Source organism: Apiospora hydei, assembly GCF_038363865.1.
Source record: "Apiospora hydei strain CBS 114990 chromosome Unknown utg000009l_segment0_segment0, whole genome shotgun sequence".
NCBI lineage: Eukaryota > Fungi > Ascomycota > Sordariomycetes > Amphisphaeriales > Apiosporaceae > Apiospora > Apiospora hydei.
In genome coordinates this window covers 420,280-446,918 of record NW_027117368.1, presented here as the reverse complement: position 1 = coordinate 446,918, position 26,639 = coordinate 420,280, and the positions used below count along the sequence as shown (strand labels likewise).

The 26,639-nt window shown below is 52.9% G+C and overlaps 14 protein-coding genes across 14 annotated transcripts; 9 read left to right on the top strand and 5 right to left on the bottom strand.

Moving 5' to 3' along the window:
• Positions 1-1,023: 1,023 nt before the first annotated feature.
• Positions 1,024-2,106, top strand: PG997_011896 (uncharacterized protein; the record flags this gene model as incomplete). Its single annotated transcript, XM_066816211.1, has 2 exons — positions 1,024-1,807; positions 1,901-2,106. 2 exons carry the CDS (start codon positions 1,024-1,026, stop codon positions 2,104-2,106), a joined length of 990 nt encoding a protein of 329 aa, XP_066661903.1.
• A 747-nt stretch (positions 2,107-2,853) lies between these two features.
• On the bottom strand, positions 2,854-3,819 carry PG997_011895 (uncharacterized protein; the record flags this gene model as incomplete). Its single annotated transcript, XM_066816210.1, has 5 exons — positions 2,854-3,342; positions 3,398-3,440; positions 3,510-3,547; positions 3,616-3,662; positions 3,741-3,819. 5 exons carry the CDS (start codon positions 3,817-3,819, stop codon positions 2,854-2,856), a joined length of 696 nt encoding a protein of 231 aa, XP_066661902.1.
• Positions 3,820-5,529: 1,710 nt separating this feature from the next.
• On the top strand, positions 5,530-6,569 carry PG997_011894 (uncharacterized protein; the record flags this gene model as incomplete). Its single annotated transcript, XM_066816209.1, has 2 exons — positions 5,530-5,702; positions 5,771-6,569. 2 exons carry the CDS (start codon positions 5,530-5,532, stop codon positions 6,567-6,569), a joined length of 972 nt encoding a protein of 323 aa, XP_066661901.1.
• A 311-nt stretch (positions 6,570-6,880) lies between these two features.
• On the bottom strand, positions 6,881-7,153 carry PG997_011893 (uncharacterized protein; the record flags this gene model as incomplete). The annotated part of the gene is made up of 1 exon (XM_066816208.1): positions 6,881-7,153. The coding sequence occupies one exon, from the start codon at positions 7,151-7,153 to the stop codon at positions 6,881-6,883; it is 273 nt and encodes a 90-aa protein (XP_066661900.1).
• Positions 7,154-10,350: 3,197 nt separating this feature from the next.
• On the top strand, positions 10,351-11,496 carry PG997_011892 (Mov34/MPN/PAD-1 family protein; the record flags this gene model as incomplete). Its single annotated transcript, XM_066816207.1, has 3 exons — positions 10,351-10,419; positions 10,493-10,746; positions 10,815-11,496. 3 exons carry the CDS (start codon positions 10,351-10,353, stop codon positions 11,494-11,496), a joined length of 1,005 nt encoding a protein of 334 aa, XP_066661899.1.
• Positions 11,497-12,298: 802 nt separating this feature from the next.
• On the top strand, positions 12,299-13,800 carry PG997_011891 (uncharacterized protein; the record flags this gene model as incomplete). Its single annotated transcript, XM_066816206.1, has 2 exons — positions 12,299-12,461; positions 12,509-13,800. The coding sequence occupies 2 exons, from the start codon at positions 12,299-12,301 to the stop codon at positions 13,798-13,800; spliced, it is 1,455 nt and encodes a 484-aa protein (XP_066661898.1).
• Positions 13,801-15,140: 1,340 nt separating this feature from the next.
• PG997_011890 (uncharacterized protein) lies at positions 15,141-15,545 on the top strand (the record flags this gene model as incomplete). The annotated part of the gene is made up of 1 exon (XM_066816205.1): positions 15,141-15,545. The coding sequence occupies one exon, from the start codon at positions 15,141-15,143 to the stop codon at positions 15,543-15,545; it is 405 nt and encodes a 134-aa protein (XP_066661897.1).
• A 60-nt stretch (positions 15,546-15,605) lies between these two features.
• On the top strand, positions 15,606-16,690 carry PG997_011889 (uncharacterized protein; the record flags this gene model as incomplete). The annotated part of the gene is made up of 2 exons (XM_066816204.1): positions 15,606-15,777; positions 15,927-16,690. The coding sequence occupies 2 exons, from the start codon at positions 15,606-15,608 to the stop codon at positions 16,688-16,690; spliced, it is 936 nt and encodes a 311-aa protein (XP_066661896.1).
• Positions 16,691-17,646: 956 nt separating this feature from the next.
• PG997_011888 (uncharacterized protein) lies at positions 17,647-18,528 on the top strand (the record flags this gene model as incomplete). The annotated part of the gene is made up of 2 exons (XM_066816203.1): positions 17,647-17,953; positions 18,062-18,528. 2 exons carry the CDS (start codon positions 17,647-17,649, stop codon positions 18,526-18,528), a joined length of 774 nt encoding a protein of 257 aa, XP_066661895.1.
• A 588-nt stretch (positions 18,529-19,116) lies between these two features.
• PG997_011887 (uncharacterized protein) lies at positions 19,117-20,123 on the top strand (the record flags this gene model as incomplete). The annotated part of the gene is made up of 2 exons (XM_066816202.1): positions 19,117-19,476; positions 19,764-20,123. The coding sequence occupies 2 exons, from the start codon at positions 19,117-19,119 to the stop codon at positions 20,121-20,123; spliced, it is 720 nt and encodes a 239-aa protein (XP_066661894.1).
• Positions 20,124-20,341: 218 nt separating this feature from the next.
• On the bottom strand, positions 20,342-20,849 carry PG997_011886 (uncharacterized protein; the record flags this gene model as incomplete). Its single annotated transcript, XM_066816201.1, has 2 exons — positions 20,342-20,462; positions 20,524-20,849. The coding sequence occupies 2 exons, from the start codon at positions 20,847-20,849 to the stop codon at positions 20,342-20,344; spliced, it is 447 nt and encodes a 148-aa protein (XP_066661893.1).
• Positions 20,850-21,352: 503 nt separating this feature from the next.
• PG997_011885 (uncharacterized protein) lies at positions 21,353-21,958 on the bottom strand (the record flags this gene model as incomplete). Its single annotated transcript, XM_066816200.1, has 3 exons — positions 21,353-21,508; positions 21,576-21,781; positions 21,844-21,958. 3 exons carry the CDS (start codon positions 21,956-21,958, stop codon positions 21,353-21,355), a joined length of 477 nt encoding a protein of 158 aa, XP_066661892.1.
• A 282-nt stretch (positions 21,959-22,240) lies between these two features.
• On the bottom strand, positions 22,241-24,219 carry PG997_011884 (uncharacterized protein; the record flags this gene model as incomplete). The annotated part of the gene is made up of 5 exons (XM_066816199.1): positions 22,241-22,555; positions 22,620-23,602; positions 23,662-23,745; positions 23,820-24,045; positions 24,103-24,219. 5 exons carry the CDS (start codon positions 24,217-24,219, stop codon positions 22,241-22,243), a joined length of 1,725 nt encoding a protein of 574 aa, XP_066661891.1.
• A 1,439-nt stretch (positions 24,220-25,658) lies between these two features.
• On the top strand, positions 25,659-26,102 carry PG997_011883 (uncharacterized protein; the record flags this gene model as incomplete). Its single annotated transcript, XM_066816198.1, has 1 exon — positions 25,659-26,102. One exon carries the CDS (start codon positions 25,659-25,661, stop codon positions 26,100-26,102), a length of 444 nt encoding a protein of 147 aa, XP_066661890.1.
• Positions 26,103-26,639: the final 537 nt, after the last annotated feature.

The window sequence follows — 26,639 nt, the reverse complement described above, 5'->3', positions numbered from 1 at the left end:
GCCGGTTGGGGTGGTGAAAACAAGGTTGACCCTAGGCTGTTCTAGACAATATTGGCGAGCAGGCTGCAGCACTTTGTCTCAGACGTGCCAATTCTCGGCCGATGTGTGGGGAATCTTGGATCTGGGGTTAACAACGGACGACAAGGCCCCTGACCCTGGCGTGACGGCCTATCCAATTCCTTATCCCCTTACCGAAACCCAAAGCTACTTGCCCACCACCACCCTCGGTTGGGCTCCAACTTGGCAACATGGCCGTTTTGGGAACCAACACTCCAGGCTTTCGACGACATGGCTCGATAGAAGCTCACATATGGAACGTAATTTGATAACTTGTTTCCCAATCGGATCGAGTATTCTCCCCCTCTTATCCCGTTACTTTCAACGGCTTGGCGCAATGGGATGTTTATGCTTTCGAGCTAGCCCGATACCGATATACGAAACGCTCTGATCGCCGATGTGCGACCAGGATTCGTCGTGAGATTCGTGGTTGGCTGAACATGCCGTCTCGTCTCCAGACACACTGAATTTTGGACCTATCGCGGTTTCCCACACGATATACGACGAACGACTCGACAGGCTTCAGGGCAAATCCGGGGAAAGCAATCTTGTTCGCCAAGACGAACATCGCACTCGTCATTACGTCTTGGTTCGCAATACCATCATAGCCAAACCTGCTTCCTCGGTGAGGTTAAGCTTGTTGAATGTAACACGATATCTTGTTATTGCCGGCGCTCCCAAAGTGTCAAATGTGTTCGTGAAGTGAATCCCGTAGAACTATTTTATCCACCACTCGTCCCGCCCTCCATCTCAACATTTCCCTTGCTGATCATCCTCTCATCTTCACTGCCCATCAGCGTCTTTCTCACCATATCATCATTTCGAACTGTGGCGCACGCAAACTTGTGAAGTTGAAACATCATCTCCTATTTCGCTATCGACCAGGATCATCCCAGCATCTCCTTTATCCAATACACATCCCTGTTTATCCTAACATATACATTCTGCTGTGCTTCAAGTCTCGTTATGAAGTACACATCGGTAACTTTTACTTCGCTGCTCGTGGCTTCGTTAGCAAACCCGGTACCACGCCCTGACGGTGCTGCCGAGCCGGAGGAAGAAGCCCAGGTCAAGGCAAGGCAAGGGCCTCCAGGTGGACCAGGTGGTTTTGGTCCTCCCGCACCCGGTGGCTTCGGTCCTGCGGGTGGACCAGGTGGTTTTGGTCCTCCTGCCCCTGGCGGCTTCGGTGCTCCGGGTGGACCAGGTGGCTTTGGTCCACCTGCCCCTGGTGGCTTTGGCCCCCTGGACCCGGCGGCTTTGGTCCCCCTGGACCGGGAGGACCACCCCGCAACAAAGCTAGACAAGCGCCCCCGCCTCCCCCAGCCGGTCCCCCGCCGGGCGCACCACCAGGAGCGCCCCCAGCACCCCCGCCAGGCGCCCCCTGGTGCGCCACCGCCGGCACCTGGCCTTGCACCGCCTCCAGTCCCCGGCGTAGCACCTCCTCCACCGGGAGCACCGGGTTTTGCGCCTGCACCTCCGCCCGGCGCACCTGCACCACCGCCGGGCGCGCCACCCGCTCCCGGTCTTGTGCCCGCGCCTGATCCAAATGCGCCGGCACCACCACCGGGAGCACCCCGGCCCCCGGTCTTGTGCCTGCGCCTGACCCGAACGCGCCGGCACCACCACCACCGGTGGGAGCGCCTCCGGCTCCAGGTGTACCAGGCGCGCCCCAGCGCCACCACCTGGTGTAGCACCTCCAGTACCCGGCGTAGCGCCTCCCGCACCCGGCGTAGCGCCTCCCGCACCCGGCGTAGCGCCACCCCCCACCCCCAATCGCAGTCCCCTTCGCCCCAGGCGTAGCGCCCCCCCGCCCCCGACGCCGGCGTCCCCCCGCCAGCCCCAGTCCCCCTCGACACCAGCACGCCCCCTGAGCCCATCGTGCAGGGCGCCGGCAACGACCCCGCCAACATGAACCAGCTGAACGGCGTGCCCGCCAGCCGGGCCGAGGTCGGCACCGACACCGATAGCGGGGGCGCGCGCTCGGCCTCCGCCTACACGACCGCCCTGGTCGTCGCTTTGGGGGCTGCGGCGTGGGTCTTGGCGTGTTAGGTAGGGCTGGATTTGCGGGAGAGAGAGACATTGCGTAGCTTTTGAGATTGCTTTTTACCAATATGGTCAAGGTTTGAGCCATGTACACGAGAAAGGCCTTTCACTTTTTTCCTTTTTCCTTGTCTAAACTATACGAAACTGACGAGAACTTGATGATATGGCTAAGCGTTGTGTATTTGCTTTCTTTCTTCTTTTATCTTCATCACTCGCTATTCCTCGTTTGAACAGCAGGCAAGGTGTTGTTAGGCTTATTGCATTCGCTTGAATGAAGCACAGCCGCTGGCGGAGATTCATTGCAAGATTTGGTTCTGTCAAGCAACTTACTTGGAGGGGGTTTGCAAAAAATGTCACAAATCTTTCGCTGACGAGAATTCGTTTGTATACTCATATATATACCATTATAGCTGTCGCTTACTCAATACACCAAAATGAACAACGCCTAGAGCGCACTCGCTTTCACTCTGACCCCTAACCCCTATCTTGCTTGGCATCACATAGACCATGGCTCATATCCGAAGTTCTTTCACTTCAGATATCTGGAGCTGTTAAGATCAGAATTGCATGACTGGCAAGCTCTCAATGATTTGATACTATCACATTCACTCATGTCACATTCGAAATTGCGTTGACTTGATTTCTTCTCAGTTTCTACTCCCTACTTATTCAGTGGGTGCTTGCGTGATTGATAGGATAAGCTTGAACCTCGTCCAACTCAGCTCCACTCCCCAACTTCCGCGTAAGTAGCATCTAGAAAGCGTCTCTCTTGATGTGGGGCTCCATCTTCTGCAAGTACTTGAGATGGAGGTCCTTGTCGCCGGTGAGCTCCAGAATCTTCTCCCACTCGGCGCCGCCAATGCGCTTCCAGAAGACGAGGAAGCCGGTCCAGGCGAAATCGACGAAGCCGATCTCCTTGCCCTCAAAATAGGGACCGTTTGCGGCCTGGGCGCTCAGCAGGGCCGAGACCTGCTTCAGCTTGCCGCTCTCCGCGAGCTTGGCCCAGGCGGCGTCGCGGTCGGCGTCGGTCAGCTCGTCGGGCCGCTTGCCGAGGCCGAGGGCCTCGGCGCGCGTCGTCTGCCAGTACTCGTAGCTGGCCTGGTTGAGGACGCGCTCGGGCAGGCGCGAGAAGTAGACGGGCCGCAGGTCGCCCATGATGCCCGGCAGCAGGTCCTTGGTCAGGCGGTCAAAGGCCGGGGTCTCGATGCCCGCCAGCTTGGGCTCCGGGTACAGCTCCTCGAGCTTGTGGGCGATGAGCGAGCGAGTCCGTCATGTAGCTGCCATCGGGCAGGATGACGGTGGGGATGGTGTATGTGGTCTGGCCCTCGGGAAGCGTGACACTGGGTGTTATGTTAGCGTTGCTGGGTAAACATCAATCAGGAAGAGGGACACTCATCGAGGTTACTTACTGCTTCTCCAGGCGGGGCTTAATGTCCGGGTATTCGAGCTGCGAGGAAGGTTGTCAGTCAGTAGTTGATCGCAATGAAAATCGGGAGATGGATTGATTGGACTTACCCATTCGGTCTTGTAGTCGACACCCTTGAAGTTGAGGTTCATGCGTGCTGTTCGCGACTCGTCAGTATTGGAACGTGTGTACTCGGTACCTACCTGTCTCTGTCTCACAGGCGGGGTTCACTTACTCTTCCACGGATTCAAGCTCCATGTGGCGCAGCGGCCCTGACTCGGGAGGTCGAAGAGTGTAATCTGATTGGCGGCCATGGCTCTTGATGGTGGATCACAATGCTGAGAAGACAATGGTCGGTTGGCGAGGTAAGCAGGTAGGATCAGTCGGATCTGAGGTGTCGGGCGTTGAATTGAGTTGGTTTGAATATGTTTTCAAGACTGGCCAGTTTGGGAGGAACGTGGCATGGCCAGGCATGGCATCATCGGGCCAATTAATACTTTCTCCTGCCACTTTGCTGACGAAAGGGCGCGGGGTCGACAAGTGGAGCTGCAGAACCATTGCTTTGTAATGTCACCTCAACAAATGGCAACAGCGCTGCAAGTCCAAGGCAGCAACAACGTCCAAGTATAACATAGGTCCTTGGGCAATTCGAATAAACCTAGCAGGTTTGCCTGTGCTGATTGGACAATAACAATCGTCTTTGTCCGTATCAATGCAGTTGACCTGGTTGGGCGTCACAAACGAAGGCGGCGCTTTACGCGTGCTTGGCCAAAGCGGCTTGACGTAGCTGTTCCTCACCCTCACCCACACCGTGTTGCAGCTCTGACCAGGCCACGCCTACGTTTAATGCTTTCAAAACCTCAATGAACATCAAGTTATATAAAAATATTTGCTTGCCGGTGATGACGTATTAGTGCCCATCTTGCAGGTTGGTTGGGATGCGCCGAGGATAGTACTTTATACGGCTTTGTATCGGTATCACCCACTAGACCCGGGCCTCAAGAACGGTGTCATATGCGCCGTGACGAGCGCCGCAGGGCACCGCGGGTCCGGGCTGGGAAGAGAGCCTGCGACCGCCATAGTCGCCAAGAAAGCTGGGAGGAGATAGGGGAGCTGCATGTTGAATGACAAGTGGCACGCATTGCGGATGCTATAAATAGAACTGATTCTAGTGTTACTGGCATATACGTTGCTTGACAATAAAAACTTCACTTTCTACCAGGGTCCGAATACTGTCTGGGACTTGAACTAAAAGAGCCTCATCTCAGTAGTCAACTCGTGAGGCAGGTTTAGCGTCTGATCATACTATCGGATGTCGCTGGGGCACTATTTTCAGCTCTCACATCGGCTGGTGTCTCCCAAACTCCATCAGCTGGAAAGGGGGTATTTCTTTTTGGATGAACCGATACCTTCACATGGCGTAGGCTTTCCGTAGTCAGCCTGGGGGCTGTTGCTTGATTTGTTGTGCCGTCTCAGTCAGCATGATCTATTATGAGTTGAGAAGTAGAATTATTAGGCTGGCGCGGAAAGATACGCACTTATCCCGGCAGGCAGCATCCTACATCGCGCTTATATCAGAGCACAATTTACTCAGCACTGGTTGCTTCCAGCTATCTCATTGCTTCCACTTATCCCGATATAATGGCATGATCTCTTTTTTCTTCTTCTCAAACCTCTACCAGTAATATATATATATTCAGGGGATGTGGGTCTGTACTTCTTACAACTCAAAGGTCCTGCGAGCATATTGTCTTACAAACGAACCAAGGGTGTTGGTGTCTGGGTAAATGAGGCTGAGCGCCTTTTGGCAAAATGGTAGGTACAATTGCGTCATAGCACTTGCTGCCTGGCCAGCCAGTGGCAGGGAAGTAGGTCTAGTGGTCAAGACGGCCAATAGGGCTGGGTGAACTTTTTGAACTGAGGAAGCAGCAACTGCCAAACAACGGTGTGCATTCCATCCACGTTCACCCGTTTCTCGCCACATACATGTACACAATTTTGTGGTTGTACAAGGAGAACCTGCAATGGACACAGAAAGTGCCGATGCGGAGATCGAAACCTGGTTAGGCGCCGGGCTGATGGTGCCGTCGCGCATAATGGAAAGACTTGATGCCGCGGTCGCCGACGGCCACCCCTTGGACAATGAGGAGAAATTGCAACTGCGGCAGACTTTCTCCGCCATGGAATGGCAGACCCTGTCCCCCCGCTGCGCTCTTAAGACCCCCTGCAGACCAAGGTGGGCTTCCCGGCCCTCTCGCGCCAGAGCGAAGAGACGGCGGAAATCCTCTTCCGCTGCCTCTGGTATCTCAGCACCATTCCCTTCCCATCAGCACCCGAAACCCAGGTCCCGCCAGGCCTGACCCTCACGCAAACGACCCGTGCACTCGCTTGGTTCCTCCCCGGCCGCCACATCGTCATAACGAGGGGCGGCAACCTCTCGCGCTCGCGCACCGAGGCCGACCACCGCCGCCTCCTCTTCCAGAGCCTCGCGACCGCGACTCTCGGAACCCCGGCCGAGGAGCTTGAATCAGACGCGGCACTGGACCGGGCGGCCCGCAACGCGATCGAGGACCCCAGCCCTTACCAGAACTGGCCCGTTATCAACCACGACGGCGACGGCGACGAGATCTTTCACGATCTGCTCGAGGTGCTGTATGCCACGCAGCCGAGGGGGCCCATTTGGCTCGCGCCGGTGGGCATGGACGGGTTTCGATGGGTCGCCAAGGGGATCGTCGCGCAGTTGCCTCCGTCCTCGTCGTCATCCACCAACGTGATGAACAATCTTCCCTCCCTTTACTCGCTAGCCATCCCCAAGGCGCGGCTTGTGGCCATTATAAGGTTGGCGCTGGCGGCTTCGTTTTTGGTGGAAGAATATGAAGAGTATATGGACATGGACGAAGGCGAAGAAGATTACCAGCCCAAGCCGGTAGCGCAGTTGAAGCTTTCCGAAGTGGACGATGCTGCTGTTGAGTGTGCGGCTGCCCCTTTCTGTGAACAGGACGAGGGGACGGGGTTAGTTTCGTGGCCGATGTTCGATGATGCACTGAGGGAGAATGTAAGTTGACAAGGATCTGCTCAAAGACGTTAGCCACTGATATTGCAATACAGCCAGAGTTACTCTACCCGCTTAACAGGATATTGTCTCGTGCTGTTTTGGAAGAGCCCTAACGGACAGCTGTTTGAAGCAAATACTCATGCCACGCGGAGACTCGGGTGAAGGCCGATCTGGTCCGGCCCATTTACACTTCTCGTACTCATGAGTGCAACAGCCCGCGGCGCAAAAGGTCATGACCACAACATAAAGAGGAGCTGCTTACGTCTCTTAGGATATTTTATATTACCTCTACATCTACTTCATCTATACTATTTGTCAATCTACCAGCAGTCTTCCTCGGGAAGCTCTGCGAGCGAAGCCAAGATGGCCCACTCCCTACGTCGTCTACGCTCCTCCGCCAGCTCCCGCAAGTCGCCAGACCGCGGCGCCTGGCATGCGGTGGTCTCTAGTGGCTCTAGATCAAGGAGGTGCTTCCCCAGCGGGTGTGCCGCCTCGTCCCGCTTCCGCGTGAGGCAGTTTTCGCGGGCGAAGAGGTCCACGAGCTTTTTGCGTCGCTGCTGTCGAAGGGAGGACAGGGAGGAACCGACTGCCATGGGTTACGGCATAGCCCCATAAGAATTTGGAGGGCCATGCTGGTCTAAGGTTGGGAAAGGGAAAAATTCGGTCCGGTCGAGGATTTGTTTACGAGAATACTTTGGCTTTTGGATGTTAGGTTTCTATGGCTATTAGGAGAAGGGGAAATCCCTGGTTCGGGCTGGCGCGAGTCTATTTATCCTTGAACGGACAATGAGAGGTACCAGGGCGTAATGCCTTTGTTGGCTCATTGTGGGCGGGTGTTAATTGTAGGGATCAAAGGCTCCAGGGCTTGTTAGGGGACATGAAAGCCCTTGTCCAACCTACAATGCGATAGACGAGATCGGAATCTCACTCTGGAACGCTCTCAATGCATGGTTTGTCAAGAGATTGGTCATTGATCCTTCTATTGTGCTTTGGGGGTGGCGTACGGAGTGAGTTTGTCCAAAGGGGTCTAATCAGCGCATGTATTGATCTTGTTTACGAAGTCAATTTTTGGACACCAATGGGGAGATTAAGCACTAGAAAACATCGTACAGTTCGATAGAGATTTGTATTTTCTATCTTTGAGAAGCTCCAATCTTGTCTCATTACGATAAACCAGAGGCGGCGAATTCAAGCAGTAGGGAACTCGGCGAAGAGTAAGCCCCAATATTAAAGAACACTGCAACATGAGATTTCAGTATGATTACTGGTCACATAAAGGATGGTAATAAAAAACACTAGTAGAGCCCTTGGATACAAACTAAATACCTGGATGGCCAAGACTTCTATTGCAATAAGAGATACACCAGATGGCCGTACTGGCTTGACTACATCCACCGGCCTGAAGCACGTAGGGCAGCACCCCCCTTATTATTGTCTTCATCTGAACGTTTTATTGACACCCTTACCTTCACTCGTTGGATAACAACTCTATCCTTCATCTCAACCTTCGAAATCCTTGTCATATCGCACAATTTGCTTCCTCATATCCACAGACAGTGACCCGGCGATGCCCGCCCTCTGGTATCCATCCTCAAGCAACGGGTGGCCCCTCACGCCTCCGGACGACTCGGAACCGTTGGTGGATCCGGGACTCGTAAAAGCCGTCGTCATCGCTCTGTCAGTTATGTTCCTGGTTCCCCTCCTTTGCACAATCATTCTCTTTATGCTCCTTCGGTGCATCATAGGGTCAGATTGGAGCACCGAAAATGGCCATGTGGTGCCGCCAGCCGCTGCTTCCCGACACCGGCGCACTGTTACAGCTCCGACTGCTCCAGCTCTTTTTTTCTTTTTTTCTTTTTTGCTTTTCGACTTATACCAGCGCAGGCCAACAGAAGTAAATAATTTAAAACCGAGCAAATTTAATACATATCGACTTAAAAAAAGGTATTATATTTTAATATTTTTTAAACTTTAAGAATAATTTAAAATTTAAAACTTTTATAAATTAATAAAACCTTTATAGCGGCTAGAGAATACGTAAAAGAAATAACTCTTTTTTTTCCTTTAATCGCTATTAATAACTTAGAGGCTTATATATAAAAGCTTACCCTTAATCTTTTCTTTGTTAATTTAATAATCCTTTTATTAATAACTATAACTATATTAATTATATTTATAATTTATTATATTCGTTTATTATACTTATTAATATTAGCTATTTTAATTAACGTCGAGTACTTCGTAATTATTATAATAAGTTAATATTTAATAAGTAATACGAAATTATTTAAATTAACACCGAAAAGTTTTTACCCAAAGTTTCTAATACCCTTTAAAAAAATAAAGTAAATTTTAATACTTTTAACTTTTTTTAATTTTTATAAAACGTATTAAATAAATTATTACTTTTTACTTATTAAAATAATTAACGAAAAAAATAAAAACTTTATTTAAAAATAATATAATTAACAATTTTTAAAACGGTATAAAATACTAAAAGAATCCATTTAATAATAAATATTATAAGGATAATTAAGTAAAAGAGTTAATAAAAAAACTCGAAAAGGCGGATAAAAAGGCCGAGGGGTGAACCTAAACGGAAAAGGGGGGTGGGAAACGCAGGGAAGAGGGCGTAGAAAAGGCCGGCCACATTAATAAACTCTGCTGGCCCAAAATACACACAATATACACCAAAAATTTGACTCAAAATAAATGCAGTTTAACCTCATGCCTAGGAGGGACTGCTCCAGCTCCTGCTTCTACTACTACCTACGGTACCACCACCACCACCACCACCGCCACAACAACAAAAGAAGGATGACCGTCACACCCGTCGCTGCAGTATTCGCAAGCTCCCGGTCCCGAGGTGCGGAGAGAGATCGGACACGCGACACTCTTGATCGACCTGGGCGGCTTGTTTGGGGGAGATCCATGCAGAGCCAATTAAGAGATTAGTCAACGGGGCCCATGGCGGAGGTGCAGATATGTAGACATCGATTGATTTTGCCCAGCCTAGCCTGCTACAGTAGTGTTGGGTATTTTGGCATATTATTGTTGGTGTAGTTTGGGAATGCATGGTTAGATGTCGGGGACGAAACCTTACGGAGGCAATGGTGATAGCATCGTCAATGGTGGGGCCATGTGAGGTGGTATCTTGGTATTGCATTGAAGTTGAGTAAAGCTCACCGACTGACAATTTCGTTGGAATGGCGCAAAATACAGTATGGTAAAACGCAGCTCCATGCTCAACTGAGTTGTGGCGTGTTACTGTGTATGATGCGCCTGGCAATCGGATTTGATGTGTCCGTCTTCTTCGCAGTTGTAGTATGTTGGCTTCCACGATTTCTTCTGCCCATCTTTGGTGTCAGTGTTCCGTTCAAAATCCATGAGAGCTCAAAAGGACGCAGTTCATTGTGGCTTGGGACCAGGAGCTGTGGCAGTGGTAGCCAGTGTGGCAGAGTGGAGGGGCTAGCTCCGAGCTCCATGCAAGGCTGCAATTGCGTCACGTGTCGGACCGAGCTCCTGCTCTTTTGGCTGAGCAAGGCGGGTCGCGCAAGGCAGCTGGAGCTGGCGTACTTGGAGCTTAGGTGCCGTGCAATCAGTCAATCAGTCCCTCAACACTGGCGGGCTGGGGACCATCATCACCGACATCACCACCTTCCACCTGCGCATCTTCTTGTCTGCGCAACCTCGCGAACGCACCCTTTGCATTATTGAAGCATTTCACGACCACCGTATCCTCATCCGGCATCTTTGATTTTCCTCTCGTGCCATTCCCACATCCCTCATCATGGACCGGATAAACCGAATGCTGGCGGGAGCTGGCGGCATGGGTGGCCTTGGTGCTGCACCCGGTGCTGTATGTGTTATCTTCAACGCAATCGCCGCTCGCTTTTGGGCCGTCACGTAGCTAATCATGACCTCCCTTCCAGGACAATGCCAACCTCATCGATAACTCCGAGACCGTCTACATTTCCTCCCTCGCCCTGCTGAAGATGTTGCGACACGGCCGAGCTGGTGTGCCCATGGAGGTCATGGGTCTGATGTTGGGTGAATTCGTCGATGACTTCACCGTCCGCGTGGTGGATGTCTTCGCCATGCCGCAAAGTGGTACCGGTGTCAGTGTCGAGGCCGTCGACCCGGTATTCCAGCAGAAGATGATGGACATGTTGACGCAAACAGGACGGTACGTTTGGACTTATTCGATTCCGCCCAAACACTCACTGCACAATACTAACGTACCTGTTTCTCCAGGCCCGAGTCCGTCGTCGGCTGGTACCACTCACATCCCGGTTTCGGCTGCTGGCTGTCGTCCGTCGATATCAACACCCAGCAATCCTTCGAACAACTCACACCCCGCGCCGTTGCCGTCGTTGTCGATCCCATCCAGTCCGTCAAGGGCAAGGTCGTCATCGACGCCTTCCGCTTGATCAACCCGCAGTCTCTGATGCTCGGCCAGGAGCCGAGACAGAGCACGTCCAACCTGGGTCACCTGAACAAGCCCTCTATTCAAGCTCTTATTCATGGCCTCAACAGACACTACTACTCGATCGGCATCAACTACCGCAAGACGGCGCTGGAGGAGAACATGCTGATGAACCTGCACAAGCACGTGTGGACCGAGGCGTTAGAGATGGAGGATTTCCGACACGAGGGCGAGCGCAACAAGGAGCACTTCCAACGTCTGGTCACGCTGGCCGACGGCTACGAGAAGCGCGTCAAGGAGGAGACCGAGTTGTCCAAGGACCAACTCAAGACGCGATACGTGGGCAAGCTCGACCCGAAGAAGCACTTGGAAGACGTGGGCCAGCAGCTCATCGAGGACAACATCGTCTCCGTATCGCGACAGATGATTGACAAGGAGGCCACCATGCCCAAGAAGGACACAGTGGCCAACGGTCAGTCGAATGGAGACCACATGGACGTGGAAGACTAGGGTGTTTTACACGCATTAGGACTGCTTGGCCCCATCCAAGACGTTAACCTTACTGCAGTAACATCCTCCTCTGTATAATAGGCGTTTGGTAGGCTCATGCGACCCGGTAGAGGGGCTATGGTAAAAATACGGCTTGCTTTCTACGTACTCCTTCTGTCCCTCTCTTCGTTTCGCTTAATGTGTCATGCAATTTGTGAATTAATCGTCCTTTCTCTAGTTGAGTGAGTTGCGATACCAGTCGGCTACACTGACAAGTACTGAGCGGCTTTGTGTAGGCTTTGACAATAACCCCCAACCAGATAATGGAAACCTGGAACTCTCTAACTCGAAGCTTCCGCCCTTGTCATGGACCTTTACCTCAGTGGCAACCTGGTTCAGTTGCGAGCCATTGTTGAGTCTAAAGCACCGCTTTGTCGACAAAGAGTGTATCTCCGATCAAAAGTATTGTGCGCCAGCTATATAGTTTGTGCCAGGCTCCAAGTCGTCACCGGGATATGTCCATTCTCTTTATACGCCATAATTTCTCTGTTTATAATCAGATTTCAAATACGAGCCGGACTCAAAGACTGTTGTCGGACATCTCATTTACTCTCTCTAGTACTTGACACGTTCCGATATACAGTCCATTCATATCTACTTACTCAATCTTCATCGAGCAAACCAACTCAAAACCCACGGGGACAAGATGATGGCCTGCCTGGGAAAATGCTTCGGTAAGTCGCCGGACAAGCCAATCCCGTTCTCGTCGAAATCCCACCCCGGCGCAGAGCGCCTGAACCAGCGGCTCCGGGCCAATCTCAACATGCCTCACTCACCAACGGCTGCTCGCGCCTCCAGAAGCAGTACCTCGGCGGACAAGCCGCTGCCTCCCATCCCAGAACAGCGAGGCGGCGCCGCCGCAGACGATATCGAGCTCCGACAACAACAGCGAAGACCTGAGGACCGCAACCGCATCTCGAGCACCCGTCGTAGCAACACCGCCACCACCAACACCACCAGGAACAGCAGACAGACCACCAACCGAGGGCCTCCCCCATCGCGCTGCCCTGGGAGACATCCCGCCTCGCCAAGCACGAGCTGACCGACATGTACAACGAGGTCCACCGCACCATGGGCCACATCCCCTACGTCGTCTCGGGCGTCGGCGCCCTGATCGACCACGGCTTCACGGGCCGCACCGCGAACAAGGTCACCATCATCGTGCCCGAGGACTCGCGCGGCGTCGTCCGGGCCTGGGCCGCGGCGTCGGGGTCTCACGATGTCGGCGCCGGCTCGGACTCGGTCGCGATCCGCATGCCCAAGGACGGCAGCCTGCGCCGCGTGCGCGTGCGCTGGGTCAGTACGGCGGCGTTCGGGGATCTGGAGATTGTCGGGTCTTCTTCTTCGAACGCCCGTGTGCTCGGGCTCGCGTCCCAGATCGACCAGATCTCGACGGCGTGGCTGCAGTACCGCGAGCGCCTCGCGGCGCCCGGGCTGACGACGCAGAAAGAGCGCGAGCGGCTCGAGCGGGAGCTCCAGACCATGGTGGGCGACATCTTCTGGTGTCTCCCGCCGCGCGGCCGAGACGCGCACCGTGCTGAAGCCGGAGTACTTGAGGCTGTTCCTCAGCGAGAAGGTCTGGACCCCTTCACCCACGCCCACGACGACGCCCGCGTCGAGGCGCAGCGGGCCGGCGTCGACGTCGCGGCCGTGCTGGCGGGACACCGGCAGCGCGGCGAGGTCCGCGCGCACGACGAGCTGCTGAGGCAGTACGGGATCGAGGACGCGGGGCTGATGGGCGGCGCGGGCGGGGGTGGGATTATTGAGGAGCAGCCGGGGCCGTTTGAGGGCATGCGCGGGCTCGGGCGCGAGAATCGGAAGGATAATGGGCTGTTGAGCGTGTACACCGTCGCGACGACGGTCTGCTCGGAGGCGGCGGCGTCGTCGGCCGCGCTGTCCGACGCGCCGGCGCCGCCTATGCCGCCGCCGAAGGCTGCGGTGTCGTCGTCGTCGAAGAGGCAAAACGTCAGAGAGTTGCCGGCGCCGTCTTCGAGGCTTAGGCCGGGCCCTGCTGCGGGCAAGAGGGAGGAACTGGCGCGGATGCGTAGCAGTCCCGGGCCGGGGCGGATGTCGATGGAGGAGCGGGGAGGTGGATCGAGCAGCAGACGCGGTGAACTCGGGAGAAGTTTGACGACGACTGGGACGGGGACATCGGCGACGAGGAAACCGGAGAAGGAAGTCAAGCCTGACAGGCAGAGTCAGCACCAGGCGAGGCATTCGGTGGAGATGGTGTCGGGACGGGGTACTCCTGAGCACTGGCTGTGAGGTCAAGTTTCGGAATCTTAGACAGCCCGTTGGTTCGGTAAACGGTGAGTCGTATTCTCTTGGGACTATATTGATTCCTTTTCCTTCGAGTCGGTGTGCCGGCGATGTACAAGATCAGGGGTAGTGAGTGGTAACTAATAATGGTAAGTCGATATAGATTTGGTGAACATTATACCTTTTTGTTTATTGCTTCATAATCCATTTCAACTTTGGCTGATTAAAGTGTCATTGGAGCCCGCTAATACTCGATAGGGTGCTGTTAAGGCTCCTAAGGCTCGACCATGCTGTACGTAATAGAGAAGAAGTGAGCAAGCAGCCTCGTTTCTCTGTCAGTACTACAACACCCACCCTCGCTCAAACATCCTGATTCACATCATACATCAGTAGGAATAGCCAATACATTGGGTCTGTACGGAAGCCTTATTAAATCTATCATTGTTTCTCTTGAACTTATATCTCTCAGACACCAATATTCGCCGAATACTTGCGCCGATCGGCCACAAGCCTGTGTTCCTAGCCAGAAGCAACTCAAACCTGTCTCCATATAGTACTTTGAATTACAGGGAGCTACAGCAACAAAAACAGACGTTTCTGTTATTAGTTCCCTGTCAAGGGAAGTAGTTACCTACCCCGCGGCTTATCGGCCAGAGTCAGGTCCAGTACCCTGTTCGCGCCTGGGGAAGGTGACGAGTTGGTCGGTAAGCCGCCAACCCCAGATAGAACACTCTGCAATGGCGTAATGGCCTTAATAGGAAAGTGGGACTAGTTAAAGGTCGCACTATTCGGCTGCTGGGGGTGCACGCTTAACTACTTCTTTTCTGCCACCACCACTACCTTTTCTCACCTCGAGGACTCTGGAAGATTTTCTCACTTTGATCATCCGCCAACCGATCCTGTGTATCTAGGTTACCTCAACACACACACACACACACCTCTCTTCAGTACTTCGCCAGCATCTTCTTTGGGGAATTCGACCTTCTGTTTCGGACAGGTTGATTCGTGTAACACAACAGTACGTCACTCATCTTTATCTTCTAACTTCAACCTTATCCCAGCATAGGAACAGAAGAACTCACAACAATCATGCAGATACACTGCTATCTACAGTGTTTCGCGAGGATCTTGGAACGATCGACCGTTTGTTTCGGATAGGGTTCATTCGTACAGCACAACAGTATGTCACGCATCTTCATCTTCTAACTTGAACCGTATGCCAGCATGGGAACATGATAACTCACAACCAAACAGACTAACAATCAATTGTTGAAATTGTTCACTCCGATCCCATATTTTCCCATCTCAACGTCGGAGCAAGTGCCCAGCAACTTCACGATACCATCATGGAATCTTCATCCACCAAGAGTATCAAGGAGAATGAGGAGCGAATGCTCCGAATTGGCGAGACCGTGACCATCTTGCCAACCATCTTCTTTTCGCAGCCGGTGCAGAACCGTGATAGCTTCAGCGGGTACGGCGAGATCCCCGTCTCCACCAAGGACCTCGCCGATCCCACCATTCGCCTCAGCAAGATTCCCGTCCTGAACGAGGACATCAAGCGAGTCTGCCTCGCCGCCCTCCCCCTGACCCCCGGCGATAAGCGCAAGGAAGACGGCAAGGTCCATCACCGCTTCGTCATCCTGCTCGAGACCGTCGCCGGCAACTGCTTGTCCGTCGAGCTGAAGCAGGCCGGCAGCAACGGCAACACCGTCGTCATGGTCCGCCCTTGCGCGATCGAGCTCGTCTAGAACCCGAGCTCCCGCGAGTACGACCATGTCCGTGGCTATGCCTTCAGCAAGGTGGCCGACATGACCATGGGCCTTACTGTTGACAGCTTCTTCTGCCGTGTCGACGGCTTCGGCTTGTCCCGGTACAAGCTTTGTGACCCTCGTACCAACAACCTCGGCGATGATGAAGACGACGTCACTGCCAAGAAGCCTGCCGCTGCCAAGAAGCATGTCGCCGCCACGGACCTTCGAGGTATGTTCTTTTGATATCATTTCTTCCGTTGGCCTTTTGTCCAAAGCCACCCTCTCACCCCAGGTCGTCGATGCACTCAGTCCATATGCCATCGATATCACTTCACTGGACCAAAACAAATGATGAAACTAACCTGGCTTTCTATAAAGGTCATCGCTTCTGGGCTTGGTCTGTCCTGCGTATCCTGGAGCCCGAGCTGCCCGACTTCATACCGTACTTCAACGACAGTCCTCTGACGGAGCTCAAGGGACTGAACCTGTCGCAAGCCCGGGCAGACTGGGTTCAACCCGGAATCTTCTTGTCCAAGAAGAAGAAGGAGGACACGGCTCGCCGTTATGACGGCACATCCTCGTCGGCTGGTAGTGATGCTGGTGGTGCTGATGATGCCGGTCTCTCTGGTGCTGCCGGTCCCTCTGGTACTGCCGGTCCTTTTGGTGCTGCCCGTTCCGCTGGTACTGCCCGTCCCGCTCGTGTTGCTGGCTCTGCTGGATCTGTTGGTGCTGCTGTTGCTGGTGTCTCCGAGACCCAGACCCCGCGCGGAAGCCTGCAGCGCGGCACAAACTCGTCGACCACCAACCCTGGTCCAACCCGTGCCTCCGACTTCCAACAGGAGCGCACACAGTCGTGGGTTTCCGCCGCTCGCAGCGGCGCCCTTGCCGAGACTTGGGGTCCCTCGCCCTCCACCATCGGGGCCAACAATTCCGCCCCCGAGGCCTGGACCGCGCATGCCCGTGGTCGATCTCCTGCCGTTGAGGAGCAGGTTGCTGGTGGCGCCGGCACCGGTGATGATGACCAGGAGGACGTCAACCCTCCCTGGCTGCGACAAGATGAGGACGTGGATGATTTCTCGCGATCCACGGAGCCCTTTGGCAGCAACGTTGGTGTTGAGAACCCCTTTGGAGGAGGCTGGTAATTGGATTGATACGGCCCAACATCGCTTTAGTATAGACCCCATCCTTGGTTTGATGTCAGTTGATAGAGCAGTCTGTGCTCTTGACAGATGATTGTATAGCAAACTACATTGTTCTGGTGGTTTGCCTATGTTGCCTATGTGGATTCTGCCTCCGGGTGTCTACATACTAATGCAACAATAACAACAAACAAAAAAGAAAACTGTAGATTATCGTATATGGGCATCGTCTGGCGTCCTTTGTTCCATTAAAGTCACCACTGGTGATTTCGAGCAGCAAAGGAACCTCTGTATACCATTGTTTGTCTCTGCGTTCATTTGGCTGGTCAGGATTTAGTTGAGTTATCATCAATAGTACTGGTGAAATCGATCCTAGGACTGTATGTTCACCTGTGAAACGTCCTTGGCCTTATATCTAGGAAGCACAAAGATGCTTGCCAAAACAGCTATTTTGCAAAGCTTGTATCGTAGACAAATGAGTCTAGACAATGGTGGTTTACCCATGAAGGGAATACCGAAAGGATCTCCTTCTATCCTTATATTGATAGGCCCCAACCGCATCGAGTTGCTCCCAAGTCTCACACATGCCTTAGAGAAAGATGCTGAATCTAGATATCGATCTGTATGGAAAGTGCCTAAGAAGTGACCTTAACGTAACTATTTCCTCATAGATACTGGAGTCACATAATCATGGACAGTGTCTCGACTTCTTCAAATTCAATGAGAAGAGAAAACACCATTGAATAATCGATAGGTGATCATCTATTCAATTCTCGTACACCCATTCTGTTTCCTATAAAATGGCCATGCATCAACTGGCTTTTTGCGATTTCTCTTTTCCTTCCTACTGCCATGAAATCAAACCATCATTGGCATTTTGCGTGGACGAATAGTCAGTCGCGACAAAACAACATCATCATCAACACAACCTTGCTTTCCTTCAACACCAAGTTGGCGCTATGCAACCTGGCAGCGGTAACCCCGATCGCGGCTACACCTCCGTCCCCGGTGCAGCCCCCACCCCCGACAGCCGCCTCCGCGTCAAAAACGGAGAGCGTGAGATGATCTTCGACGAGATCAAGAAGATGCTGCCTCATGAGACGGCCGAGCGCGAGGCTGCCATTCAGGCGAAGTTCGCCACCATCGACGACATGGTTCGCGCCATCGCTGAGCGTGAGACGATGTCACCTGAGGAGATCCTCGCTCTCGCCACTAACCAGAGCGGCTTCACGCTGCTTCATGTCGCTGCCCAGCACGGTAGAACCGGTACGTGATAAAATGGCCTTTTGCTATTATTGGAAAAGCTCCGTAGCCATCCACACCGTCACCTCAGGGGTCTTTCACATTGTGCATACTGACTTATCGCTGATACAGAGATGCTGGATTACCTATTCCGCGAGCACATGTTCGCCAACCGTCTTGCTCTACGAACTACGATGCTTCTTGCTCGTAACGTAACCCTGGATCGTCCGATCCATATCGCTGCCCGCAGCGATTGTGTTGACTTCATCCGAGGTCTCGTTGCTCGAGGAGTGACCATAGACTCTTCCGGTGCGGCTGGCTTCACGCCACTGCATTTCGCAGTTCAGGGGCAGCATCGTCAGCTGGTTGCTGACCTCGTGGGCATGGGTGCAAACCTAAATGTCCAAAACATGGGAGGCGAAACCCCTCTCCACCTTGCTGTCCACAAGGGCGATGCGGAGATGGTCCGCTATCTCCTGGACAATGGTGCGGACGCCACTGTCCGTAATGCAGGTGATTCTACCCCGGGAGTGGTGGCTCGTGGCGTGTCCAATAGCGAGGTCCATCAGGTCTTTGTCACTCGAGACCTGCCCTTCTGAGCAATACTCGAAGCTATTTCTAGCTCACGCTTGCATTGAATGAGACGGAAGGTACGAGATGAATTAATAGGTAGGCCAACACTTTTGCTTGATCTTTGAATTAGGAACATATGAGCTAACGTAAGTGGTGTAGGCGACCTTCACATAATATATATGTTTCCGTCGGCTGGAATCTTGCTCCTTTGCCCTCCTGCTGTTTGTAGTAATACAGAAGATGTATACGCGGCATCGGCTACATATGTAGACATGTCTACTCATCCCGTAATGAGCCGGCCGTCTCGATTTTCTACATCCGATATCTAATAAAACAACCCGCAGTATAGCCACTTAAGTGCCTACAGTAAATTTTGTTGCCATGGATAATGTTTCTTTTTTAAAAAAGCAAAGTGAGCTTAAATACACCCTTCATACCTATGTGAAACCTTTCTTGTCACATTCTCAAGCACTACCAGTAGACCTCAGAGGCTGTGACCTTTTCTAGAGGACTAAGCAAATACCTACTTAAGATCCTGCCCACGGTCGCCTCCCCTACTTGATTGCGCAGAAACACAATCGGACCGCAACTAGGTACCTGCTGGACAAGGGGCGATGCGCATGGCCCTGCTCATGGCGCGAAACACCACCCTGGATCGACCGATCCATATTGCCGCCCGCAACGACTGTGTTGCATTTATTCGATCTCTTGTCTCCCGCGGTGTCAGTATTGACATGACGGGAGCATTACGATACACGGCGCTTCACTTTGCTGTCTTGGCTCGTCACCGACAGCTGATCGTCGACCTTGTTGAGATGGGCGCCGATCTCAACCTACAGAGCATGAGCGGACAGACGGCGCTCCATTTAGCTGCCCAGAACAACGACGTTGGGGCTGCCAAGTACCTTCTGGACAAGGGCGCGGATGCCATGCTAAAGAGCAGTCTAAGGTGTCCTTATACCTTGCACTTCAGTGTACTTATATATATCCCACTACTGTGCTCATAAGGCAGAAAGCTGAGGATAGACTCACATAAATATGAGATCCCATCAACATTACTACCTTTTGTTTCCTTTCTCAAACCTTTCTTGTTCATTTACCTCCCGATGATATGTAAAGTAATACCAAATCCGTTTAGACATCAGGCATTTCTCTGAAGAAGCAAGTGCTAATGCTGGTTAACATTCCGTCACGAAGTACGGCTCGGTGGCTGAGCGGAGTTACGATGCTCCTATCCCGTAACGTCACCCTAGATCGTTAGATGCACATCGCTGCCAGCTACGATTGTGTGGAATTTATCCGAGGTCTCGTTGCTCGAGGAGCAACTATCGACTCGTCCGGAGCCGCCGGCTTTACACCTCTCCACTTGGTACACGGCCTTGCACTTTGTTGTTCTAGCCCGCCACCAGGAACTGATCATCGACCTGCAGAACATGAGCGGCCCGATCGCCTAAATGTCGCTGTCCAGAATGTCAATCTGGACATGGTTCGATTCTTACTTGACAAGGGTGCCGACGCTGGAATTCGCAACGCCGGTGATTTGACCCCAGGTGTTGTGGCACGCGAGCACCCTGACAAGGCAATTCATTTGCTGTTCATTGCTCGAGGATTGACATGCTAAAGGAACCACAAAACTCACTTAGCATCTTCATTGCTAGCATATATAGGAATCCCATCTTTGCTTGTAAAGCGGAGGGATAACAGTCGGTTCGCACCCTATATATAAGCCATCTTAAACCCCATCCCCTCAATGTTTCCTTAAAGCCTTTTCTTGAAACTTTTGCGTTCGAGACGATAAGTTATCAGAGGCCGTAGAAGACAGGAAGACGACGCTTCCTGTTACATGGCTTCCTCGAGTTCTTCATGCTGGAGTGTGGAGAAGAAGCTCGACGAGATGGAACATCCCATACCGCCCTGTTCGAGGAGCTCGAAGACGAAGAAGATGGAGTAGTAAACACGCCTAGGTGCTAAGCAAGCCAAGAGATCTGACGTCAATACATTCCGTTGCCCCAGCTCCTCACCAAGAAAGCGCCGTGGAAAGAAGGAAAATATACACGTATTCACCACCCCGGAAAACTCGCTTTACCCCAAGGAAATCGTCCATGTTCTCCAAGCACATCAAGAGCAGCACCCTAATTTCCTGAAAAGTACCGAAGCGAGCCATGGGACCCTCGTCGCTCTCAACAGCGCTCCCGAGGAAGGAAAGCGAGGCCGCCATACCTTTCAGGAACTGGTTGAGAAGTGCTAGCTGGGCCCCTCGAGACGATATGGCACAAGTGGCAGATATGGGTCGAACACTCGTTTTCCTTCTTGATTCGTCGTGCTGGGATTCGTCGTGCTGGGGCATTGCGACGGTATTTTCTTTCACGGGCACAGACATGAAATCTTACCGGCCCATTTCAACCCGCCTCATATGCTGGAAACTTACGTACCGTGGACTCATGGCACGCAACATCTTCTTCGACCTTTTTCTTTTTGGGGCGGAAATTCCATTGGAGACTAAACGAGTTTGTGCCTTGAGCGACCCTCATCATTGAGGCAGGAGAATGGCAGCGGAACTAGGGCGGATAAAAGAGCAGGAGAATTAAGGTAATTGGGGAAATTAGCATTGGGCTTGAGACATGGTACTGTTGACATTGATTGCGCTGTCGCATAGCAGAGGGACTGGCTCTGAGAGGGCAACGATCAACTTGCGATGGTGGCAGATAGTAGGTCAAGCATTATCGATTCCGAAAACACTTGAAGGCGGTAGACCTTTATATTTGAGTAAAAGTGAAGGCTTCGTCTAACTCTAGGGTGTACAAAAAGATTCTATGGACATAACAACCCTTGCCACGTGCAATGCGTTCTTCAAATATCTGGACATTGTTGGATGAGATGTATCATAGGCAGGAACAGCTTCTTGTCCGCGTAATCGCCCTCCGTATCCTGTTGATGCTCGCCCCAGCTCCGCAGCTCATCCCAGTTGATCCAGTGCCACGACTCGCACTTTTCCGGCTCCAAGACCTAAAATCCATGTTGGCATTCTCGTTCACATGATTTCAAAGAGGTAGGTAGTTGCAGTAATTCTTACCTCAGGCTCCTTGGTAGTATCCTTCCTCTCGCACAGCACGAAGATGGTGATGTAGTGCTTGCCCAAGTCCTCAAAGACATCGTCGGTCACCGTGACCAGCTTGAGCGCCCTGACCTCGAGCCCCGTCTCCTCCAGCGTCTCGCGCTCGGCGCAGGCGAAGTAGGTCTCGCCGAACTCGAGGTGGCCTCCCGGAAGGGCCCAGCTGCCTGGAGATTTGACGGTTAGTCCCAGAGTGCGCGAACAGACAAGAAAGAGGGGTGACTCTTACCGCTTCCATGGCTGCCCATGCGTTTGCCCAGGATGACCTCGCCTTTCTCGTTGCGGACGATGGCGGCTACGCCTACGCGCGGGTGCGGCAGCTCCTGAGCCGGTTGGGTTGACATGATTGGGTGCTTGGTGACGTTGGATTTGGGTTGGAGCTAGGGAGCACTAAAAACCGGGCAGTGGGTTGCACAACTGGGATGAAGGAAAATCCCGCACAGTTCTCATAATTCTCGGTCGGAAAATTGACACTGTGAAATATCAAGGCAATGTGTAAGTGAAGGGGGAAAACTGAATTGGGACGATGCCGTTTTTAAAAATGGGAATAATAGGCCGACTTAGGCCACAGTCAAGGCTGACTGGTTTCTTCCACTTGCTTACCTGCGCCTCATCCTCGCCCCCTGCTAAGACTTTGGTGGGGTCATTGAGCCATCAACAGCTTGGACAGCCACACCCTCGTCTACTCCGAAACCGCCTACAGCATCCCACTTCGCTCGATAGTGACTCATTGTCTGACGGGCTGTCATGTCGTTCTTGACAAAAGCCTCGAGAGCCCGAGCTGGAAAAATGAAATGGAGGAGAAAATACACAAGCCCGCTGGCGACAAACCCGTATATGAAACTGAGGTCGTAAAGATGAGTTGTTCCGACGGGCACGGTAATGTCCAGGTTGACTGCAGATATAAAGCCAGGCAGGAGTGGTGCACATCCGACAAAGAACTGTAGTATTGCATATCAGTCAAGGTAGAATAAGACAGCCAGGCAAAAACAGCAAGTGACTCACTGCAACAATAGAACGCCAATTGATACCTGCAGTATACCAGTATATGCCCTTGCTGCCGCCGATATACAAGTCGTCCACATTGATCTTCCGCTTATTCACACTCAGATAGCTCGAGACCATCATGCCCACCATCGGCCCCAGGAACACCGAGTACGACGACAGCACCGTCAGGAATATCGTCGATGTGTTGGCCAACTGCCACGGGTTGACCACTACACTAAGTACCATGGTGATGTAGGCTCCCCGCCGGATATTGATATAGCGAGGGAACGTTGCCGCTAAGTCGAAGCCACCGCTCAGCGCGTTGCCCGGCACGTTGATGCCGATCTGCGAAACGACGAGCCCCATGGCCGCGAAACAACAAGCCGCACGGGTACCGGATGAGTTCGGGCTTGCGGCGATTAGCCGGGACAGCAGCGCGGGCGGATTCCAGACGGCCTCGCCGCCGAACCGGTTCTGGGTCGCGGCCGTGACCAGAATGCCGATGACGCTCGACACGATGCTGAAGATGGGGAAGTTAATGGCCTGGCTCAAAATGGCATGGCGCGGACGGGCCGCGAAGCGAGCATAATCGTTCTGGTTGAGGATTCCCGCCGAGATGGCGCCGATGGTCGTCGTGACGATGCCGTAGACCATAAGCCACCCGACGCTGGTGGTCCCCGCGGGAGGCGGCGCACTGTCGCTGATGGTGTCGCCGAACCCCTCGGGACCCATGGTGGCCAGCGCCCAGATCAGCAGGGCGAGGAAGCAGACGATGGTGACGGTGCTGGCGAAGTAGAAGAAGGGGGCGAGCTTGTGCGGGCGGATCCAGGCGAAGGGGGCGCTGATGAGCATGAAGACGACGTAGCCCACGAAGTAGGCGGAGGTCGTGCCGGTGATCTCGGCCAGGGTGTTGGGAATGTGCTGGTCTAGGTCGGGATCCCAGGACTGCAGGATCACGTAGACGCACTCGCCGCCGATCCAGGCTGTGAAGCCATACCAGACTAGCGGCATGTGAGAGATAGGTATCAATATTGACTTGCCCATGGAGTAGTATACTCACCTAGTGACAAGAAGATGCGATTCCAGATGGCGAATTGAGATCCCCACATGCCCCAGACCATGCGGCTTACGACAGGGAAGCCCACTGAGGGTCATCGCTGTCAACATTGGGAGTGGATCGGAAGAGGGTACATTGGAAATGAACAAGCGAGGACTGACAGTTGTAATAGGCGCCTGGCAGTGAATTGAGAACGCAGAAGAAAGCGGACAAGAGGTTGCCGATGACGATGGAGATGATGGCTCGCCACCACGTCAGCCCCAGCGGGATCAGCGCGCTACCAGTCAGGTAGGTTGATATATTGATGTTGGTCAGGAGCCACGAGTTGCTGAAAGTCGAGAACACCCATGTTCGGCGTTTGGCCTCAATGGGGCGGATGTCGTTGTTCTGGAGAAGCAGTCAGCGGCGTAGACAGGCGTATGTGAGGGGCTGGGTCTCCCTCACAATCCATCGGGATAAGACTTTCGATGAGGACTGCGGTACCTCGAGTCTCTTGAGCCAAGATCTTGCCGACTCGGATATATGTAGCTTGGTTATGAAACGCTTCATGTAAGAAGGCATGGTGTTATATGTTAGCCACGTGAGAACTGACGAAAGTGCTTTGGCCTTTCCCGCCAAGGTTTGGGTGGGAGATTGGGTAACACATGCTTACTCTACTTTGACTACCGTATCGCCCCGTATCTCTGTACTGATAAGCATCGGCCGCCACGTTGTACGACATGGCTGCATGTAGTTGGCGTTAAGCTCATGCACACCCCGCTTCTAAAGCAGCAGCGAGCCTGCAAAAGCAAAACAACCCCTGCGTCTGCGTTAAGTCTCTGGGTGAGCTTCTTCCTTTACGCAAACCCACCTCCCGTGGGCGTCAAACGGACTGAAATAGATCATAGCGTAGCATTTATCATAGAACCGCTTTCAAATGATATCATACAAAGTATATATACGAAGAGCCTGCATTAGTGGACTGGCTTGGCAGACTCTGTTCAGGGCCTGCTCGCATGCAATGGCCATTTGAGACGTGGACACAACCTCTTTGATCTGGCAAATGTAATGCCTTGGACAACCCAGAACTTATAACACCCGCAACTCCCATTGGGTCTCTTTCAAATAAGGGATTGCGTTTGCTTGCGCGACCAGTTTCTCCAGAGCCCATCTCACGCCTTTGCAAGTTGAGGTTTTAGTCCAGCGCCTTCCGCCCGTGTTTTTTCGGTCAAAATGTTGCTGCTCTTTTCCATCCCGCGCTCGACATAATTACATGCGCCGTCTCTACAGTTACTACTTGTTTACACGAGATGTATCTCTTTAAGCCGCAGCTCCCCGCGCCTAACGCCGTACGCCACCTCATCGTCCACCACGCCGTGGAGATAGCACGCCCCTACCACGCTCCAGGACCCTTCCCCCGCTCGGACGCAATACCACGGGCATGCGGCACCCATTCAGGATCGCAACCGGGCCACACCCAGCTTTTGTTGTCGGTGATCCGCCATCCTCCAGCGAATTCATCCAGATGGCAATGAGTTATCCGGCAACTGATCGGGCTGTCACTTTCGGGTCTGGCTCTTGAAGGCGAATGGATGGGTAACAAGCGAATCTGACTGGGCTGTAAAGGCGCGTAACAGAGTCTCCATGCGCGAGTAGATGGCATAGCCAGTGCCTGAACGGGCACAATGTGTTGATCAGGCTGTGACTGCAACATGATGGCCCCAAATTGGTAAGCCCGAAGAAAGCCCGTAGCTGAACAGGATTGTTTTCGTGTGGCTGCATATGCAACGCCAATTAAATTGTTAATGCTGACACAGTAGCTCATAGTTGCAGCCTTCAGCCCAGTTGGCGGAGCCTTGCCTCGCCACCACAGACGTGGTTCTACGGCAAAAGTGATTCATTGCTGCTATTAATTCGGGCTCCCCTTTTCCTCCCACCTTGATTCAAACAGGCTCTGCTGTTTGTTCAACTCTCTATCTGCGCGAAGTTATTCCCGTCCACGGAGATAACCTGCTCTCACGATGCACTCTCAACCCGAGAACAGCGGCACAGAGTGGACGCCTGGATTGTGGAGAAATGTTCCCTGGACCGCGCTTTTCAGCCTTGTCGGGTTCGTGCTTTTATGCGTCGGATTGGCCGTCATACTGCGGACATCAGACGGACGAGAGGTTGAGACCTGGCCTTACCACTCTCAGACGATCCCAGTCTCTGTCTTGCTGGCCCTCACAGTCAGCATCGCCAATCTTTGTCTCTCCATCGCCCTCTCGAAAGGGTACGAGATCTCCTGGTGGCTCAAAGCCGTGAAGGGCGCCGATCTCCGCCGTCTCCAGTTCGACTTGGATGTCCAGCACCACCTATCTGCCATCACAGGGCGAAACACGAGACTGGACAGCTTCGCTATCTCCGCCATCCTTTCACTCGCCGTCAGCATCCTCAGTGGCCCCCCTGATCCAGAGGGCTTCTAGTGTCACAGGCATTACACTCCAGCCCGTTGATATCGATGTCGGGATAAACGTGTTGGATGGATCTTTCCCAGACCATGCTCTCCCAGCCAACTTCAGTGGTTGGCAAGACCAGTTCTATAAGCGATACCTCTTTACGCCCCTTTTTCGAGATGTCAGTCGCGGCTATGCGAATCGCGAGAAGATCACATTGTCCATCGATGCCTGCGCAATGAATACAACATGCGCTTTCAAGTTGCCGGCTCCAGGGTTCGACGTTGACTGTGCCGAAAGGCTGATCGCCTACAATTTCAACAACCTCGGCGCTGTCAGTCTTAACAACAACATAACTGCTTTCAACACATCACTACATTTTGGAGCCAGGACCGATTTCGAGAACTATACTACAATCAGAACAACGATGTTGTTTAAAAGCGACCCAACATGTGACGGGCAAATGCTGCAGCGGGAATGCACCTTACGTCTTGCCACGGTTAGTTATCCCGTCACTGTAAGCGATGGCATCGTTACATTAGAAAGGTGGCGTGGTGAATTGAACGA